Source organism: Podarcis muralis, chromosome 8 (genome assembly GCF_964188315.1).
Source record: "Podarcis muralis chromosome 8, rPodMur119.hap1.1, whole genome shotgun sequence".
NCBI lineage: Eukaryota > Metazoa > Chordata > Lepidosauria > Squamata > Lacertidae > Podarcis > Podarcis muralis.
In genome coordinates this window covers 49822744-49841385 of record NC_135662.1, presented here as the reverse complement: position 1 = coordinate 49841385, position 18642 = coordinate 49822744, and the positions used below count along the sequence as shown (strand labels likewise).

The 18642-nt window shown below is 41.9% G+C and overlaps 1 protein-coding gene across 2 annotated transcripts; it reads right to left on the bottom strand.

The window, feature by feature from the left end:
- Positions 1-174: 174 nt before the first annotated feature.
- On the bottom strand, positions 175-17884 carry PRELID3A (PRELI domain containing 3A). 2 transcript variants are annotated; one of them, XM_028737396.2, is made up of 6 exons: positions 17750-17884; positions 13988-14156; positions 13597-13686; positions 11608-11678; positions 11408-11510; positions 175-4255 (listed from the first exon to the last, which is right to left on the bottom strand). In XM_028737396.2, exons 1-6 carry the CDS (start codon positions 17779-17781, stop codon positions 4163-4165), a joined length of 558 nt encoding a protein of 185 aa, XP_028593229.1. In that variant the 5' UTR covers positions 17782-17884; the 3' UTR covers positions 175-4162. The 2 variants fall into 2 exon arrangements, with proteins under 2 accessions (XP_028593229.1, XP_028593230.1); XM_028737397.2 differs by lacking the exon at positions 17750-17884 and adding an exon at positions 14312-14412.
- Between the last annotated feature and the right edge of the window lie 758 nt (positions 17885-18642).

The window sequence follows — 18642 nt, the reverse complement described above, 5'->3', positions numbered from 1 at the left end:
CCCGAAACTTCTTAATTGTGATGATGGGCTGGTTAATTCCAGGGCGGCACCTACCGGCCTCCCTTGTGATATTTTTAGTGTTTGTGACTCAGTTGTGTACTGCATGATCATCCCATTTGGCAATTAACACAAAAGCAGTCTTTTGTTTTACTATATAGAAAAAAGAAAAGACAGTTTGCTATTTTTAAGTAGGTCATGTTATTTATAGCCCCAGATGTCCATAGCATTTAACATTTCAGATAAAGAGATTCTCTGCTCGGAAGAGCTTACAATCTAAATGCAGGTGGAAAAGGGCAAGAGATACAGGAAGAGAAACACTTCTGCATGCAATTATCCTTCAAGTCGCAGCTGATTAAGCATTCGCTCCCCTCCCCACAAGCACACCTTCACATTAATGGCACCTGCATGAAAGCAGTGTTAATCAAGGTTGTTTACATAATGAAAAGCAGTGGTTTTTGAACAATCAAGCTAGTTTGGATTAAACAAAGAATTGTGACCAAATGCCAAGAAAGACAGGACTACTATACTGTTTCAACAATTGCAGTTTTCTCCTCGTCTGTGCGTGACATGCTTCAGCTCCCTGTGCTACGTAACTCTTAGAAGTACAGAAGCTTTGCCTTTATTTGCACATAGGAACAAAAAGTGCAGCAGGAGACAGTGTACCACCCAGTTCTCCAAACGAGTATCAGTATTTGTTAGTGAAACTGGCTAACAGAACTTTAGGTATCAGTTAAGGTTACTGCTATCTGTTGAAAACCTACTGTCTTTCCTTTAAATAACCATGAGACAGGAAGAGATTTAGTAGCTAGAGACACTCCTTACCCTGGAATGACACATGGCATGCATGGCAATTTTCTCACTGAATGTAACAGTTGTGAGACAGAGCCTGGAAACGAGTTTTAAAATGCTCTCTTCAGAGTCCTATTCAGAAAGGTGCTGTCACTGGAAGAATAACTTCTTCCTAAAGCAAAGCAAATCCTGTCCATGCAGGGTAAAGGAAAAGGCTGAATGGGCAAAGTCCTAAATTGTTGCCCCACCATCCCTTTGTGTACTGTCCCACCCAGCCAATACTTGTGTGGGAAGCGATGCAGATTCTCTCAGCTCATGCATTTTTTATTTTATAAAGCTTCAAGGGTGGGTTATTTGGAATGTTCAGGGGCAGAAGATGGTACAGAACAAAAGAAGAACCCCCTACAGGTGAGGTTTTGGTAAGTTTCAGGAAGGTAGATAAGCTACTAGGTATAAAAAGATTTGATTTCCAGTCACCTAGAACAGAGAATGCCAGGGCCTTCAAGGACAAAGGAAAAGCATGGAGTGCTTTTACTGAAGATGTGAAGGGGCAAGAAGCAAGGGTAGTGGCAGCCATGATCGAAAGAGCGCATGCTCTATTTTCACATGCTAAGGAGTGAAAATGCAACGTATTTTTATTTTCCATGATTTTATTATTAAATTCTATCCTGCTCTTCCTCCCAAAGAAGCCCATATTCCTGTGCCATGTTAAATATCTAATAAATATGTGCTAGCCAGGAAAATGTAAGACTGTGGTCATTATTTGGTAAGTAAACAGTATAAAAGCAATAGTACCACGCTTGCCTGCCCGGGGGTTTGTGAGCTCTAAGATCCACTAGGGAACTAAGAGAACAGCCTTAAGAGACAATATCGCACCAAGCAAGACACCAAGTGACAGTCTGTGGAGCAGCAGTCATATGGGAGTTCCATCAGCCAAGATCCGTGGAAGGAACAAGAAAGAGCAAATGTAAGAAAGAGTGTGGCTAATCGCCTTTAGGAGACAGGAGTAGGACTATTAAAGGAAACTCAACCACGATTGTATAGAAGACAGAAGGAAGAAGTGCACATGAATAAACATGGACAAGTTTACCTTCACACAAAATAAAGGAAGTGGGGTGAAGGATTCCATATGAAAGCTGGTGATTTTGGTTAACTGGTCCACTTCTTGCAATGAACACACATATGGGCTAGAATGCTGAACTTCTCTGCCCCAGCCACACCAACCTCTTCCTTGACAGGCCTGATACCCTTCACAGAAGGCAGGCTCTTTGTAATCCAACTATTCTTTGTACAAAGTATATTGAAACGGAAGAAAAATGCTTTGGTCATATTAAAAAAAGCTCTTTTTCTGCCAGGGCTTAAAAATTGTTAATGCCGTGGGTTATTCAGGCTGGTGGGGGCGGGGGAGGGCAGGCAGGGAGCAAAAAAGGCTCCAATAACAATTCATCGCCATTCCACTTAGATGTGCATGCAGCTTAGCTACATCCTAAGTTTTCTTGGCATGTTGTTATGCTTCCATGTAAGAGTTCTAGTATGCTGAATTTTGGCATCTTTCTTATTCCACACCGTGCCCAGTCCCCAAGATTAAACAAATAAGATTTCAGCCTTCAGTTTTTTCTTTCAGCTTTTTGCAAAATATTCAGAAGAGATAACTGCAAGCAAAGTTTGAAGAGAGAAAGGAATTGTTTTCATTATACTGGATTGTAGGCAGACATCTTGTGTTCATGCCCAAGACATTTGCCATTCTCTGTGAATCAGGAGCTTTCCAACTTTTCCTCTTGCACAGTTTTAAACTACAGTTTTGAACTCTACAATGCTTGGAAGTGCATTAATTTATAGATGTCTGCAGCTTTCCGTTCCACGGAGATTGGCTTTCATCAATGAATGAACTGTTAACAAAACTTTGAATCACACAAAATGTAACACTATGAACTGCTTTTGAAGTTACATGGACCTGCAGGCTTCCAAAATAATTCCACTGAAAAGCCTCCTATTCATTCTTCTTTTTCTCTAATCTTCTGTGTGGAACATCTAGGGCTACTGCCATCATAACCTAGTTTTAAGCAAGTGCTCTGTCCTTACCGGCTTCAATAGAACTACTTCTAGATGTTGTACAGAAGAAAATTCCATTGAAATCAGAGGTCAGAAATGGAGGTTGAACTTGCTCAATGATGAAAGCTGTTGGCTTGGTGGGAGAGGTGGTTGTGCTTCACAACATCACATTCCCCCTACCGCTATGAAACAGTCTCCTCCCTGGAACTGCTAAACAGAGCGCTAGAAGATGGGTGTGAAATGTGGGGTGAGCCATAAATATCCTTTATGGTCTTGTATCCATTGCTAAAAGAAATGAATTACACAACTAAGTACTCCAAACATATGCCCTTTACATATAGAAAATAAGTTTCCTAGTACTTCCCACTGAGGTATCAATTGTATTCACATAATAAGTGACCAGAGGGTATATTCACATATATGGAAATAAATTAGCTACTGAAAAATCAAAACAAAAATGGACAAGAGAGGATTCAAGCCATTTTTACCACAGCAAAATGGCTGCTCTCAGTGGTTTCAGTATAAATACTAGGAGGTAACGTGCTAGAATACCTTGTTCAGAATCTGCATTTGAACAGTGCAAGGAAGAATTAATATCCACAAAGCCAAAGTCTCAGGAGGAGATCTCCAGCCTCCAACAAAGGGCACAATCCACCATCGAACTTTGTTGCACACCAACCTTCATTTCAGGGAAGGTTGTTCAGATCTTCTTTCAGGCTCCACTAAGTAAAAGGAAGGTTGTGTTGCAGAACCACATAGACGATCACATCAGGTGTCAGTCAACCTCCTGTGCCATCACATTTCACCTCCTCACTATACTTATCTAGCCTGTAGAGAGAGAGAGAGAGAGATCCCCAGTGCTTTCTGTACCTATTTGTCGTTTACAGAATAAGAACGGCAGCTGCACTTTTAAAGAAATAAATAAATAAATTTCAAGTACAAGAAAATGGTTATATAAGATGGGAAGTCTATTCTCTCAGCTCTGATCAAGGCACAGTTTGGTACTTATGTAGATGTCGATCTTCAATGTGCTCTGCCACTTCCGTTTAACTTCAGTAGGACTTAAGGTCACTATACTCTATCAAATTTGGGCACTTGTAACTAGAGGCCATGGGAAAGCAAAAAATAATAATAAATTGTTAACTTACACTGTGGACAAATAGAGGGCCCTAGAAAGGCTTAAAAATTGGGGGGGGGGGTTTGCTTCTGACCTGTAAAATTTCATTATATAAACATATATATTTCTAAATAAAAAACAATGGAATATCCATCCTGGCAAGGAGAAAATATAATGGAAAAATAAAGTTCTGTCACAGTTCCATCAGTCCTCCGCTGAAGCTGCTGCCATTGCGGACTTCATGCTCTCTCGCGTCGAAGTTAGTTCACCAATCACCCATTCCAAGGCTTCTCGACCCTGTTAAAGAAGGCACAAGAGCTAAGTGGATTGACCAGATACATTGATGTTAAACTTCTAAATCTTTCCTCTGTCAGACACCAAAAGATCTCCCAAAGCAAACTGCTTTTGTTGTCTTCTGAATTATGAATGTATCATAATGAATTGTGCCACTGAATTTGTACGACGAGATTATTTCATTCTAGTCCACCTTTGCTTCTGTAACAAGGAAAACCTTAAATTGAAGGGTGATCTGCTTAGACTATAAATTTTTCTTAGTAATAATAGGCCAACAAAGTTACAAGACTACAAGCTAGCTCTTTTGCAGAGTACAAATGTTAGATCTGTCTAGCAAGGCACAATTACAAGAGACTGTTGCACTTGGATCAGTGCTAGAGAGAGTTTTGACTACCCACTCTTTCCAAAGTGCAAAGCATCATTTGCTTCTTATCCCCAGAATGCCTCTGAACAACCTGAAATTTTTCCTATCACATTTCTGTGGCTTCCTCCATTATACCATGGTAAGATTGCAACAGAACAGACATAAGGCCTAATACTAGCCCTTCTCCCACCAATAATATTTCCCCCCTTCAATTTCTTCCGCTTCATCCTAGCAATGGAAAAGTTGTTACAAGTCCTAATGAACGTTATTAATGAACTTATAGTTTATGGTTTCTTTCCCATCCTGTTTACTCTCTATCATGAAACACTAAATTACCATCACTGATGCTCAGTACAGAGCAACGTAGGAAGCAAGAGCACCGCTTCTGCAAGAATTCAGTTTAACTGGGCCTAAAGACCAGCTACAGAAGGCAAACCTAAATAAGAAGAGCTTGAAACACATGCTGGGCAGTATTCAACTCAACAGTTGCACCAGTGCAAGCACTCTTGGCTGCACAATGGAACTGCTTTAACCTGTGCACTCTCTAAATATTTTTTGAGTTTGCCCTCAACCCTTCAGGGCAGATTTAGAGGGTGTGCAGGTAGGGTAGGTTCTTGTGAATAGTTAAAAGTGCTTGCGCTAGTGGAACTGAGGAGAAAACCTCAGTAAGCTCAAGTAGAGAAACTCAACAAAAAAGTGAGAGCCTCCATAAGTTTTCAGGCTAGGAGCCTAATCACCTGGCCACTTAGCATGTGATCAAAAGATACTTTTGCTCAAGAACTGCCTCTCCTCTTATTACCTGGACTATAGCTAATTTCTTTGAAACTGTGCACCCATCTGTATTATGAAAAGCCTGAACACAGTCTTTGCATAGAATACTAAATAGCTTAAAGCTTAACATTTCGAACCAAATTACTGTTAGTTTTAAGCCTGTACTACACCATGGCTGCTTTAACTACCAACCTAATTTTTTTATAGATGCTTATTTTAATTGCAACAGAACACTACTGGATTAAATGACAGTTACATAATCTTTCTGGATACAAATGTGCTCATTTGAAATCTGTAAACTTAACAGCTCAGGTCAACACTCCAGGAAGAGAGAGAGATGGCTATATTATTTGCATTTGTTGTTTATAAACTGTGAAGAAGCAACTAGCTTGCTCTGTCAGTGTGCAGATTTCCCACTGCACAACAGAACTAACCCCCTCTCCTTTCCCTGGCACCCCCCTAAATCTGTTCTGCTGTACCCCCAACCTTATAAAGCAGATTTGGGGAGGGTATGGGGCATGCACAGTGAAAGAAGAGGAGTGTAAGTTTCCTTCTGCAAGTGAAAATCCTTGTGCTGATGGAACAAGTTAACTGGAAGCCACCCTTAGTCTTGAAATAGAAAGTGTACTGAACCAATAGATTGAAGAAACAGCCTTTGGGCTTATCTACACTGTAACCTTATACTGGGCTTCTAAGAATATCACAACCGTGTTTTTCTCCAAACAGTTCTAGTAATTCTAGATTCAGGTAGGTAGCTGTGTTGGTCTGATGCAGTAGAAATATATATAAAAAATAAAAAATTGTCCAGTAGCAACTTAGAGAATCTGAATAAGTGTATCTGAAGAAGGGTGCATGCACACGAAAGCTCATACCAAGAGCAAACTTAGTTGGTCTCTAAGGTGCTACTAGACTATATATATATATTTCTAGTAATTGTTACTGGATGATGGTATTGCAGTGCCCAGAATTTCCTATAGAAAAGACTGTAGGGTGCATAGGACCCAAAGCACTTGGCCAGAATTATCTGAGTTTCTTCAATTATTTGTTGCTTTTGAAAACACCATTCAGTTTGAAGTGATTTCCATTCCTGGCCTCGGGTCAGAACTAACCACCTTTAACCCAATCCTTCAACTGAATGAAGTTCTGAGCATTAGAAACTGCACAAGTTGGATTTAAAAATCAAAGCATCAGATAAGAATAAAAAAGGGCCCCACTAATAACAGACATATGACATGTCAAATGAAGAAATTCACAGGATTGCTATGGGAGATAGAACAGGAATTATTGCATTGTTATAGCACCAAGTGCTTTTGATCAACAAACCTCCATGCTATAACACTAAATACAAGTGTTGGGGCTTAAAGCATAGCACACGTACACCTTAACATATTCTAAGAAATGAAATGACAGCTTGGTTTGAGTAGATTCTAAGCACATTGGTGGGGTGAACTAGGTTGCAGCTTTTTTTAAAGGAGAGGGTGGAACTCTTTGGATTTTTTAGGACCAAACTAGACATTTGCCTAATATGTAGTATGCATCTTAAATAATTACATTCACAGGGAGACAGATTCTTACTGGGAAGGCAACCAGTAGGGAGAGGAGGCTTATCTTTTCACCCACTCACCATGATCTGAATGGAAAAAGTCCCCATCAGACTTCCCCATGCCAGTAATTATTTCAGGAACAATGATATATACAGCTGCATGTGACACAATTGAGCAGATGTCAAGTTTGATCCAGTCTGGCCAGCATTCCTTGGGAGGACTGGTCATTCATTTATATAGTAACTGAGCATGTTGAATGATTTTGTTGAGTTTGAAATGACCTTAGTTAGAGCGGTCTATTGGGCTGATGACTTACTTATTTGCTTCCCATAGACATCTGGCAAGCCTTTAAAAACAAAATGCTGGACCCATAAGACCGGGGTTCTTTTTAACATGCACGGAACTAGCAAAAACAATCTGACAGAGGATTGGTTTACTGAGTTTCTGTTGTACCATAAAACAGCATATTAGTATATGACTTGAGCAAGCATATTTCCAATTAAAGCATGCACCTTTTAATATATTTACGTACATGGTGGTAGCACACTGAACATATAGAATGAGAGTTAAGAACTGGACATAATTTCAGTGGTTACTACTTAACAAACGATTGAGAGCATAAAATTTTAAACTCTGAAACATTTCACAGGCTTAATGGTAAAACTGAAAACATACAGTGAAGAGTTTACTATTATTATTATTTTTTTGTAATATATACACACACTCCAAAATTGGGAGTAGTTAAGTATTACACAACACTAAGGCATATTTGGTAACTGTATTCTGCAAATGAAAATTGAGGGTTTTAAGGGCAGGTTCAACAGTCAAATAATCTGTTTCCAAGCTTGGCAATCAAGCTCAAGGAACAAAAAAGGTGGTCACTGAAGTTCCCTGCAAGTCAAACAGATGCTAGCAATGCCTCTTAAAACAATGCATTTAGACAAAAACATCTGTTTTGTTATAGCAAAACTATTTATATATTAGTGTATGTTTAGATAAAAGCCTGGATTTTAGATGTGAAAAAACGAATCATGGTTTGTTGTTCATATATTTCCCCATGTTCCCCACTTACATGTGGAGGAAGAGAAGCTATTTCAACTTCTAGTCTGCAACAAATTGTAGTTTGCCATACCAGGATGAGAAAACAAACTGATATGTTCAATTCATCTTCCCCCTATCCTGGATTTGCAAACAAGCAAACCACAGTTGGCCATGTTGGGGCAAAACTGCAAGTGAACACTTCTAACCTCCCCTCACAAAATGCAAGGAGAAGAGAGTGAGGCTTGTGCTCATAACAAAAATATGCAGCCAAAAGGTTTTGCATGATTCCTGCCTAATTAAAATAAAGTAAGATAGGAGTGCCTGGCGTGCTCTGGTCCATGGGGTCACGAAGAGTCAGGCACGACTAAACAATGGGAGGCCCAGACACTAGAAATAATGCAAAGAAGAGAAAAAGTAGAACCCAATTCTCACAAGTGCCAACTACGGAAGTTTATGATAGTACAATGTGTTTCAGAACAGAAGTTCCTTCTTCAGGATCAATCTTGGACTTTCTGAAGCAACTTGCTGCTGCCTCTCGGGCACCATGAGGGAGGAATGACAGTTCCAAAATGTGCTGAGCGACAATAAAGCTTAATAGCTGGCACTTTTGAAAACCAGTTTCTTCTTTTTGCATTCTTTTTGCACAGATTTTAAGCTGCCTCAAAAGCAAAAACCAACAAGGACCAAGTAAACAGGTGCAAATGTTCTAATTGTGACTTCAAAAACTGCTTTCTTTTAAACGAGAACCCTTCTGTCCAAGCAGCGATGGGACTGTATTTCTACACTGATAGGCAAGAACTGCCATACTGTAGGCTAAGTCTGGCAGTAGCGTGAACTAGTTAACAACCTCAAGTATTTCACCCCAAAGCATTCCATGCATTGGATCAAGAGGACTGGTTGTACAGAGCTTCACCTACTTCCAAAATACTATGGGGCCAAGGTGCAACAGTTCTTCTAACAGTATTCCACTTACTCAAAAGAGATTTACCAAAAAACAGAAGGTGGGCCTTATTAGTGGCCCACACATGCAGGTTCATAAGAACCTTTTCCTGTGTCAAAGCATTAAACAGTACAGACATCCCCCAAATTCCAGAGTTAAAGAATAAGGGGGCTGTTCCTCTATATGCAATGTGTGTATATATACGAGGCATGCAGGCTTTCAAGTAACATGACAACAACATGCACAGATTTGCTAGAAGCTGAAATGCTGTACCAAGGTAACAAATGCTGGTATTACCACTAATTAGTACAAAATGCAGCTGTAGAAAGAGACTGCTATCTTAGAACACTGTCAGAATGTTGAATTGTCCACTCAATAGCATCCCACCCCTGGAGTAACACAGAAAAGATGTACAACTTATGACAAAAAGTTATTCCACCATCACAGTCTTGTAAATCTCAAGAGCCTACAGGAAAATCAAGCATTGTAAACTGAGAGTGATATCCAACTAAGTCCAAGTAAACCTACTGAAAGTGAATGGATGTAACAGTTATGACTAAGCCTATCTTGAGTTTGACTTAGTTGAGCACCATGCTTATCAAATATTGGTAACAAGCAATTATATCATGTAAAGGTCTAACTGAGTGCCAAAGCTGAACACACACAAATAGGCACCCCAGTAGAATAAGTTAGGTAAAAGCAAGCTGAGCATGCATGCTTCTGACAGATGCATCTCATCCTAGACTTGGGATCACTTGACGTGCTACCAGATTCCTATAGAGCAACTTCTGCCTAGAAATGTGGTAGTACGCCAGTGTGAAGTGGCCCTAAGTTGAAAAGGTAAAGAGAGAGGGATCACCTGTAAGGAAACTTAGTTAAAACAGGCTGCATTATATAGCATTAAAAGAGAACGAAGAAGAAACAGTAAAGCACCTGAATGAGACCTGTAATGTATTGGTAATCTATTGTTGTACAAGTGCAGAAGTCATGGAGGACGGAACAGAAATATTTGTTTAGGATTACAATACTTGAAATGCTCATTTCCCCCTTAATAATACTCTTTATAAGGCTGAGTTATTCATTTGCTGTTTATAGTCAAATCCCAATGTACCCACGGAAGTCCCACAGAACTTAATAAAGGGTTTATTGTGTAGCATGGTGAATTGTTGCAGGCTGAGAACAGGAATGGGCCTGTCCTACTCTATCGTAGCCCATTTCTGAGGGCCCTGTTTCAGCAGTGGGCATGGCCATCCCATGCTCTCTCTCACACCACACACAACACTCCCCCTGCCTGCCACGATTAGGTCGGAGTCACTAGGAACCTTTTTACAAACCTAACCTCAGCATGGGGAGGGTGCTTTAGAGCATGGTGATGAAACAACACATGTGGAGGCAGGGTTGACCTCCCAGCTGCATTTAGGCAAGGGGGAAAATAATCTTTACTCCAACAGGATAGTTATTTTCTAGCTGCAGGAAAGGCAAGGAGGGAGGTGAGGGCCAGAGAAAGAGGTCAGGAGTTCAGCTTCCTGTATCTTGTAATGCATGGAGTGCTTGCATATAAAATATGCTCTGGAGGGTTGAGGGAATTCCCAGAAGAGGGTAATGCTGTGAACCGCCCTGAGATCTATGCATGAAGAACAGTATACAAATTTAATTGATTGATAGATTGATTTCAGGGCACACAGGGAAAGGAATGGAAAGTTCCACTGCACAGCCAGAAGTCTGTGCACTAGCTGAACTTCTTCACCCATAGCATTTAGGGGAACAGTTCCTTTTCATCTATCCCCTATTCTGCTACTAACAGCCTATGTATGCATTTGGTTTATTGTACATCGGAAGTGGAATACGTTCCCTTTCCAACACTACAAATAGGACAACTAGAACATGTGCTCACACCCACCATTTCGTACACAGTAGAAAAGAAGAGACATCTGTACATAATAAGTGTCTGGGTAATGAGGGAAAGTTCAGATATGACATCTCCTTAGTTCTCTTCTCTGCTTTCAGCACTGAAAAGGGTAAGGAGGCGATTTGCCTGCTTCCCATATAAACCTATTTGGCTCAAGCAACCCACTGCGGAATCCAATAGCTAACCTGAGAAGGTATTCTGTGAACTGCAAGCTGAAAGACAGACTAATCTGATCACACAACCAGACACTATCACCCCTACCCCCATTCTAGCTGTAAGCTGCTGTTCTCTCTCACCGAGAGACAACAATCACTTTTCCTGACTTCATACCATACACGGTTTTAAATCTTAAAAGGAAATACATGTGGACTGAGAATATACAACTGGCTCTACAGACCATCACAAGTACAAGAAAAGTCATTATCTAACCTGAAGACTTACAGTGAATTGTGTATAACTGAAAGCACCCTGGGCTTATGGGATACCAAGGCTAGCACAATGCACTTAAACATTTGAGTTTTAGGTTTTAAATGAACCACCTTAAAGTTAGAAACTGTGATCCAGTAAAAGCGTGCCACACACCTACCTTTCTAGCATTAGAAGATATTGTGCTTGCCATTAAAGTTTCCAAGTAACTACTGAGGCTAACACCTTTTACTGTAATAATTGCTTCTTGAGTTAACAAAGTCCTAGAAGGGGAAAGACAGAAACTATCAGTACAAAAAGGATTCCCCCTCATCGTATTATCGTATTTTTTTACTGAAAGCCAAAGACATTCCAACTTACTTTTCCGGGTTCTCAGGGTGTGGCGTATATACCAACCTTTCATCAACTGATATAAGATTTGTAAGTGTTATCTTAAAGGGAAAAAGAAGTGAAGATTAATTTAACTAATCTTAGTATTATCTAGCATAATACATAATAAAAAAGACTGTCTACTTTACTTAAAGAAAGTGATAAATTGCCTTTTTAAAAACAACTAAGGCTGTATCCTAAGCAAACTTTCTAGGAATTAAAGTCACATTTTAAAGCAGGAGTAAGGAATTTCAGGCCCATAGGCCTAGTTAGGTCACAAACCATACCCACTCCCCCACATGTGTGATACCAGGTTTGGGACAGATAAATATGTGGCTGGCATTGGCTACCCTAGGGAGCGCCCCACCAGTGAATGCGATGTGCAGTTGGGTATAGCTCACTGTCAGCCCCAATCAGCTGATGGACAGAGAGAGCGAGACCCCTTGAAGTTCCAATCTCCACACTCATAAACTGAGGAACATTGAGAGAAAGCTGCTTTGAAGTTTGCTTGCAGCTGTAGTTTGGATACAAAGCATGCCATGGACACTGAGATCCAGCACCGAGGGGCTTCTGGCGGTTCCCTCATTGTGAGAAGCGAGGTTACAGGGAACCAGACAGAGGGCCTTCTCAGTAGTGGCACCCACCCTGTGGAACGCCCTCCCTTCAGATGTGAAGGAAATAAGCAGCTATCTTCTCTTTAAAAGACATATGAAGGCAGCCCTGTTTAGGGAAGTTTTTAATATTTAATGCTGTATTGTTTTTAACACTTGATTGGAAGCCGCCCAGAGTGGCTGGGGAAACTCAGCCAGATGGGCGGGGTATAAATAAATTATTATTATTATTATTATTATTATTATTATTATTATTATTATTATTCCTGAATCCATACCACAGCTGCAACCAGACTTCAAAGGGGCTCTCTCAGCACCCATCAGTTGATCAGTGCTGAGAGGGAACTCCTTTGAAGCCCTCACCTGATGACATGATGATGAGGATGGTGCCAGGTGACTGACTGGTGGGCAGCCCCACCCAGCTGCCAGAATTGACCCATGGGGAGTGAGGGAGATATGGATTTGGCCTGCTGGCCTGCTTCAATTCCCTGGCCTTGTACTACAAGCCTCAAGTAGCGTATAGCCAGCCAAATGACACACACTTATATCCAAAGCTGCCTGTGTGTGGGAAGGACTCGCCTTTCCCTGCTCTCTCCCCAGCAGCCCTCCCACCCTCAAATTTTGCTCCAGAGAGTTGGGGGCCCACTGGAGCAGACTTTGGGACTGCACATAATAATAATAATAATAATAATAATAATAATAATAATAATAATAATAATAATTTATTATTTATACCCCGCCCATCTGGCTGAGTTTCCCCAGCCACTCTGGGCGGCTCCCAATCAGTGTTAAGAACAGTACAGCGTTACATATTAAAAACTTCCCTGAACAGGGCTGCCTTAAGATGTCTTCTGAATGTCAGGTAATTATTTATCTCTTTGACATCTGATGGGAGGGCGTTCCACAGGGCAGGCGCCACTACTGAGAAGGCCCTCTGTCTGGTTCCCTGTAGCCTCACTTCTCACAATGAGGGAACCGCCAGAAGGCCCTCGGAGCTGGATCTCAGTGTCCGGGCTGAACGATGGGGGTGGAGAAGAAGGAGGAGGAGGAGGAGATGGTGAAGTCCCACTGCATGAATGGAAGTCCACTCGTGCAAAGTTGGATTATGCCCATAAAGAACTTTCAGATCCTCTAGAAATAATTTCATCAGAGAAAGTAAAGCTAGCAACCCCAGTTTCTTTAAAAAATAATAATCTAAAGTTATCTAGCATACACAGAGAATGCTAGTCTTGGTTCCTGCTATGCCCTTACAGCAAGGTTTTCCCAACATAATCAAGGACTGCCTCAAACAGGCAGTATGTTAAAAAAACATAGCCAGCAACTCCCTGGTCCTGCCAGCAAATTCAATACACAATACTTTATTACTCACATTTGTGGAGCTCAGTACCATTTTCTTTTCCACCGGATCAACTACAGAATGTTCTTTAATGTATGTCATAGTTCTACTTGTTCCCAGAATCTTTTAAAAAAAGGAAATAAAAGCAAGTACTAACACAGTAACCCAAAACGAGCAGTCAAGCAAAATATCAAAAAGGTTGATGATAAATGTATTTCTGTAAAGCATGCAGTGTTAGCCCCTGTCCAAACAAAGAGTCTCATTGAGCCAGGTTCTCTAGGTTTGTTGCAACTCTTAAGGAAATTTAGCCTGAGCATTTACTATGAGAGTCATTATGTGCAATACATTCAAGAATAGAACACGTGTTTTTATTTCATAAAAAGATTCAGCCTACCACTAGCCACCGTGGTTAAAACAAACTTACCGCTTTTACAATACTTGGTAGGCCCCATTCAGTGCTAAGTAGCCGGTGACTGTGCAACCTTCCTTGATTGTCAAGGCTTCGGTCCAAGACATCAACTCCTACCACTGAGGGGTTCATAGGATTGGGATATTTCCTCATGGCAGCTTTTATTACAGTATCCCATGGATGCCTAGGGAAAATGAAATGAAAGAGAAACAGGCAATGCATTAAGAATTCTCTGTATGCAATGCAATTTAATTAAAACTGAATATTTTGGTTTGCATTTATGGTATACAAAGCATACATTCCGAAACACAGTATTTAATATCATGTAAGAGTTGGTACCTGAATGTGCTTATTTTTCTCTTCCTCCCCTGTCACTTTCTTCATATCTGGTCTATTAGGTTGTTAACTACTGTAAACACATTGGCATAAGGGTACTATACGTATAAGGTGGTATCCAATATTGAAATTGCAAGAGCAGAACAGATTTCTGCTTGAAAAATGAGACTTCCCCTTTGTCCCCCTGCAGCAACCCTCCATCCTTAAAATCTACTCCAGAGAGTTGGGAAATCCTCCAGTGCCGACGTCTGGAGAGCAAGACCTTTGAACCATTATTATTATTATTATTATTATTATTATTATTATTATCATCATCATCATCATCATCATCATTATTATTATTTATTAAATTTATATACCACTCTTCAGCCAAAGATCTCAGGACAGTTCACAAACCCATCAACCACCTACAGTTTATGTGACACCCCCAAATGACCAGCACAATTAGTAAGTTTCAGAATATAGTGCTATATAAACTTTGGTCAGATCAGAGATTTGCCGATCTAGTCCTCTTCAAAGGCTGTTGTCCTGAAACCTCCACCAGTCCCAACCATTTTGGCCAATGGTCAGGGAAGGTGGGAGCGGCAGTCCAACAATATCTGGAGGGCACAACGTTGACTACTTCTAGTTTAGATGGCAGCTCTTTCTAGGCACAGCAGAGTGACATATATTAAAGGCAAGAAACACCACTTTCAATTTTCAGCACTTATTTAGCACAAGTTCTCCTCTGGAGAGGAAGCATTTGACACAGCAATAGGAAATCAATTCTTACAGCTGGATCCTAGCCATGCTTACTCAGAACTGGGTCCCACTGATTTCAATAGGACACTCTCAAGCATGCTTAGAGCCGTGGTATAAGTATTATGCACAATAACAAAATAAGAGAAAGAATTGTAGGTTAAATTTATAGAACACGCTTTGCATGAAAATGCTCCAAGGTTCAAGAAGCACGGGGAAAGACTCCCATCTGAAATGCTGGAGAGACACTTCCATTCAGTGTTGAAAAAGCTGAGCTAGATGAACAAATGGTCTAGCTTGGTATAAACCAACTTTCTACATTCCATGTTCCTGTGTAGCATATATCTTTCATTTCCAGAAAACATTCATTGCTTAAGTAACATTAACTCGGTGGTGAAATATTCTCAGTAAGCTAATAAGAACTTATGAAACCCAGTGACTAAGTAAAGGAAGTTAACATTGGGCTGTCCTTGTTCACAAAGATAAAGACTGAGGGAGAGAGAGAGTCATGCTTAAATTCAGAGATTATCACACTTATTCAGTATCAGCCTGCATAGCTCCACTGCTATCTCACACATTTGAGAAACACACTTTTACATTAGTTTTTGGTTTTTTTTAAAGAGTGTGGTGTTGCAATTTAAGCATTTCCTTCATTACTGGGAAAGTGTTTTATGGCACTTCAGCTATTTGCAAGTAGCTTATGCCAACAACATCATCAGTGATCTGGTATTGCACTTAACTGCTAGATAGTCTCAGGAGCCTTTCAAAGCCATACTGCTAATTCAGTATACTCATGCCATAGGGTCTCAACCCCTCTTTCTTTGGAAGAAGAATATGCCTTTTTTATGGCAATGCAAAAAACAAAACCCATTGAACACATCATAACCTACTTTCCACCCATTTAATTACAAGCTATTACAGGTAGTGTCTCAGCTTGTTTTAATGGAAAATTCCAGGAAGCCACTGTCATGATGTTATTTCCTACACATCTGTACAGAGGCAAGATGTGGCAACTTCTCCTCCCATTTTCAACCACCCTTTCCTGGAGTACTAAAGAAAATTCCCTCTTAAATTGCTAGACAGAACAATTGCACCATTGCCTCCATGTCCCTCATGTCCTACAGCTCAATTTCTTAGAAGAACAAAAAGGTACAGTTCACAGCAGTCCACAATTATGCACCCCACTAGTATTCCATCATTCCTGGAAAGAGTGACAAGAGAAGTCCCATCCTTCTGCTCCAGCTTCTAGATGAGGAGTCAGAGATCATTAATCAGAGGTCAACTGAGTTTCAGAGAACATAATAAATAAAAGAGGAAGATCCCACACCCTCATCTCTAGCTCCAAGCTGAAAAGAAAGATTGGGGCTTCCCATTTTGGTGCTCAGGTCTTTTCAGCCGCCTTAAAAAAAACATAAAGAAAACCCAGCCATTCTCTCTAGCTCCAGAGTAGGAGAGTGAAGATTGCTATTTGAGCCACTGGCAGAATTAATGTCCCAAGTGATCAGAAAACAGATTGTCCACACAGATGAGGTCTTCTGAACTTCAGCACTGTAACCACTGCAATTACTGTTATTACTGTAAGCACTGTAATAGGGACTGTAACCACACAGGGGATTGCTGATGTCCTTGTGCACAGATGCAGGGGAAGGTCAGGGACCAGCAGCCCAATCCTAACATACTGAAAGGGAGGCAAGGAGTCCTGGCAATCACCAGCTTAGCTTTGGTAACCATGACCAGCCAAAAAGTCTGAGGGCCTCTGACACTCAAAAATATTCCAAGCCCCATTAAAATGATGGAAAGCAGAACTGAAGTCTCAAGAGTAACACCTTCTGGGTAGCAGTTCTAACCCTTGAAGGAGACGAGAGTGGCAAAGGCCTACCAAGTTTCTATCCGCAACATTCATGGCAATAGCAACATACTTTAGTTACACTGAGGTATTTTTAGAAACCAGTTCTACTCAGCAGTTTATGCAGCAAAGGCGTATTACCATGACACGACCTTGAAGAAAGGAAGCTGTCACCTTTGCCCCAGATATCACAGGCGTTTGCATGGCAGCTCAGTGCATGGAGAGACACTTACTGCTTCCCTCGCTAATAAAAAGACAGCAACAGACAGAGCGCAGGGGCCAGCCGTCCCCAACCTGGAGCCCACCATTTGTTTCAAACTGCATCAACCCAACAGTCCTCGGCCCACGGTGAACCACACTCCGACACTTAAGGGACCTCAAAGGACAGCTAAGACAACATTTTTAAAGGTCTTTCATAAGGCAGGCATTTGGGAGCAAGCGCGGGGGAACCCACGACAGACCATGTTTAAAGCCCTTTAAAGTCCTTGGTGAGGGAGCAAGATCGCCGGGGCAGGATGCTACCGACGTCCTCGCCCAGTGACCAAAAAGCACGAGTTGTATACCAAGCGGAAACGGAGAAGGGAAGAAGGGAGTTTTATTCGTTTTTCCTTCCAAAGGAAGCTCCATAGCTCAGCTAGAGAAGGGCTGTAGCTCACTGCCAAAGCATCTCCTTTGCACAGGTTCAACCCCCAGCATCTCCCGATGGGACGGGGAGAGACCCCTGGAGAGCGGCTGCCAGCCAGTGTAGGCAACACTGAGCTCGGAAGAACCAGCAGTTTTTCTTTCCCTCCGCCACCGCGGGCTGCGGGCTGCTGCTGTCAAGGACGGAACGCGCGCCACTCCCGTCCTCGCCTTACCCAAACTCGTGCTCCGAGCTCCAGATCTTCATCCTGTCTGTAAAGGCAGCGGCGTTAATGGCGGCTCAATGGAAAGACCCGGCTTCTCCGCCCCAAAGGAAAGGGCGGCGCTTTTCCCCGGAGGAGGGTGGGCGATGACGTCAGCCGCCTCCCACCCGCCCTTCTTCCCCGCGCCAGCCAATCGCCGCTCCTGTCCGCTGGAAAGACACCCGCCTCGCTCCCGCCTCCCTGCACCCTTCGATGCCCGGGGAAAGGACGCGTCGAGTCCGTGTGAAGACCTTGAACCGGGGACGCCCAGCTCACATTCCTCGCCAGTGACGTCAGGGCTTCGGCTCTGGAAACGTGCCGTTTCTTGCCAATTGCGTGACTCCTCGGTGGATCTACTCGCGGGTTTGCAGATCCGTAGCGCCTCGGTACCGGCTGCATCAGGCGTGAGCCGAGCGTGGGATTCTAAGGCTGCCCTTGGCATGGGGTGTGTTTTGATTTTTGCCCGAACAGAAAGCAGAAGAGTGGCATCTTGTGTCATCGTGGCCTCTGACTTTTACTGACTTCAGTCTCACTGGGTTTAGGGTGCGAATTAAGTCAGGTCACACATTTTCACGGAATAAAATCTTCCACGTTTTCTGCAGCGCGTTCGGTCCTATGCACGCATACTTCTTCTGAAGAAGTGTGCATGCACACGAAAGCTCATACCAAGAACTAACTTAGTTGGTCTTTAAGGTGCTACTGGAAGGAATTTTTTTTGTTTTGACTATGGCAGACCAACACGGCTACCTATCTGTAACTTAAGGCAGGCATGTTACATTAGAGAAAATTAAGCAAACTGGTTTCATAACTGGCCTTGATTTCTAGGGCCATCACTAGAATACATAGCAGAGGGGGGGGACTTGCCT

Bases quoted from the DNA above. Each gene is read 5' to 3' on its own strand.
- PRELID3A (XM_028737396.2), bottom strand. From the start codon at position 17,781: ATGAAGATCTGGAGCTCGGAGCACGAGTTTGG. The intron at 11,679-13,596 runs GTGAGTAATAAA...TTTCCCTTTAAG, and splicing joins TGGTACTGAGCTCCACAAAT to ATAACACTTACAAATCTTAT. The intron at 4,256-11,407 runs GTAGGTGTGTGG...CTTCTTTAACAG, and splicing joins TATCTTCTAATGCTAGAAAG to GGTCGAGAAGCCTTGGAATG.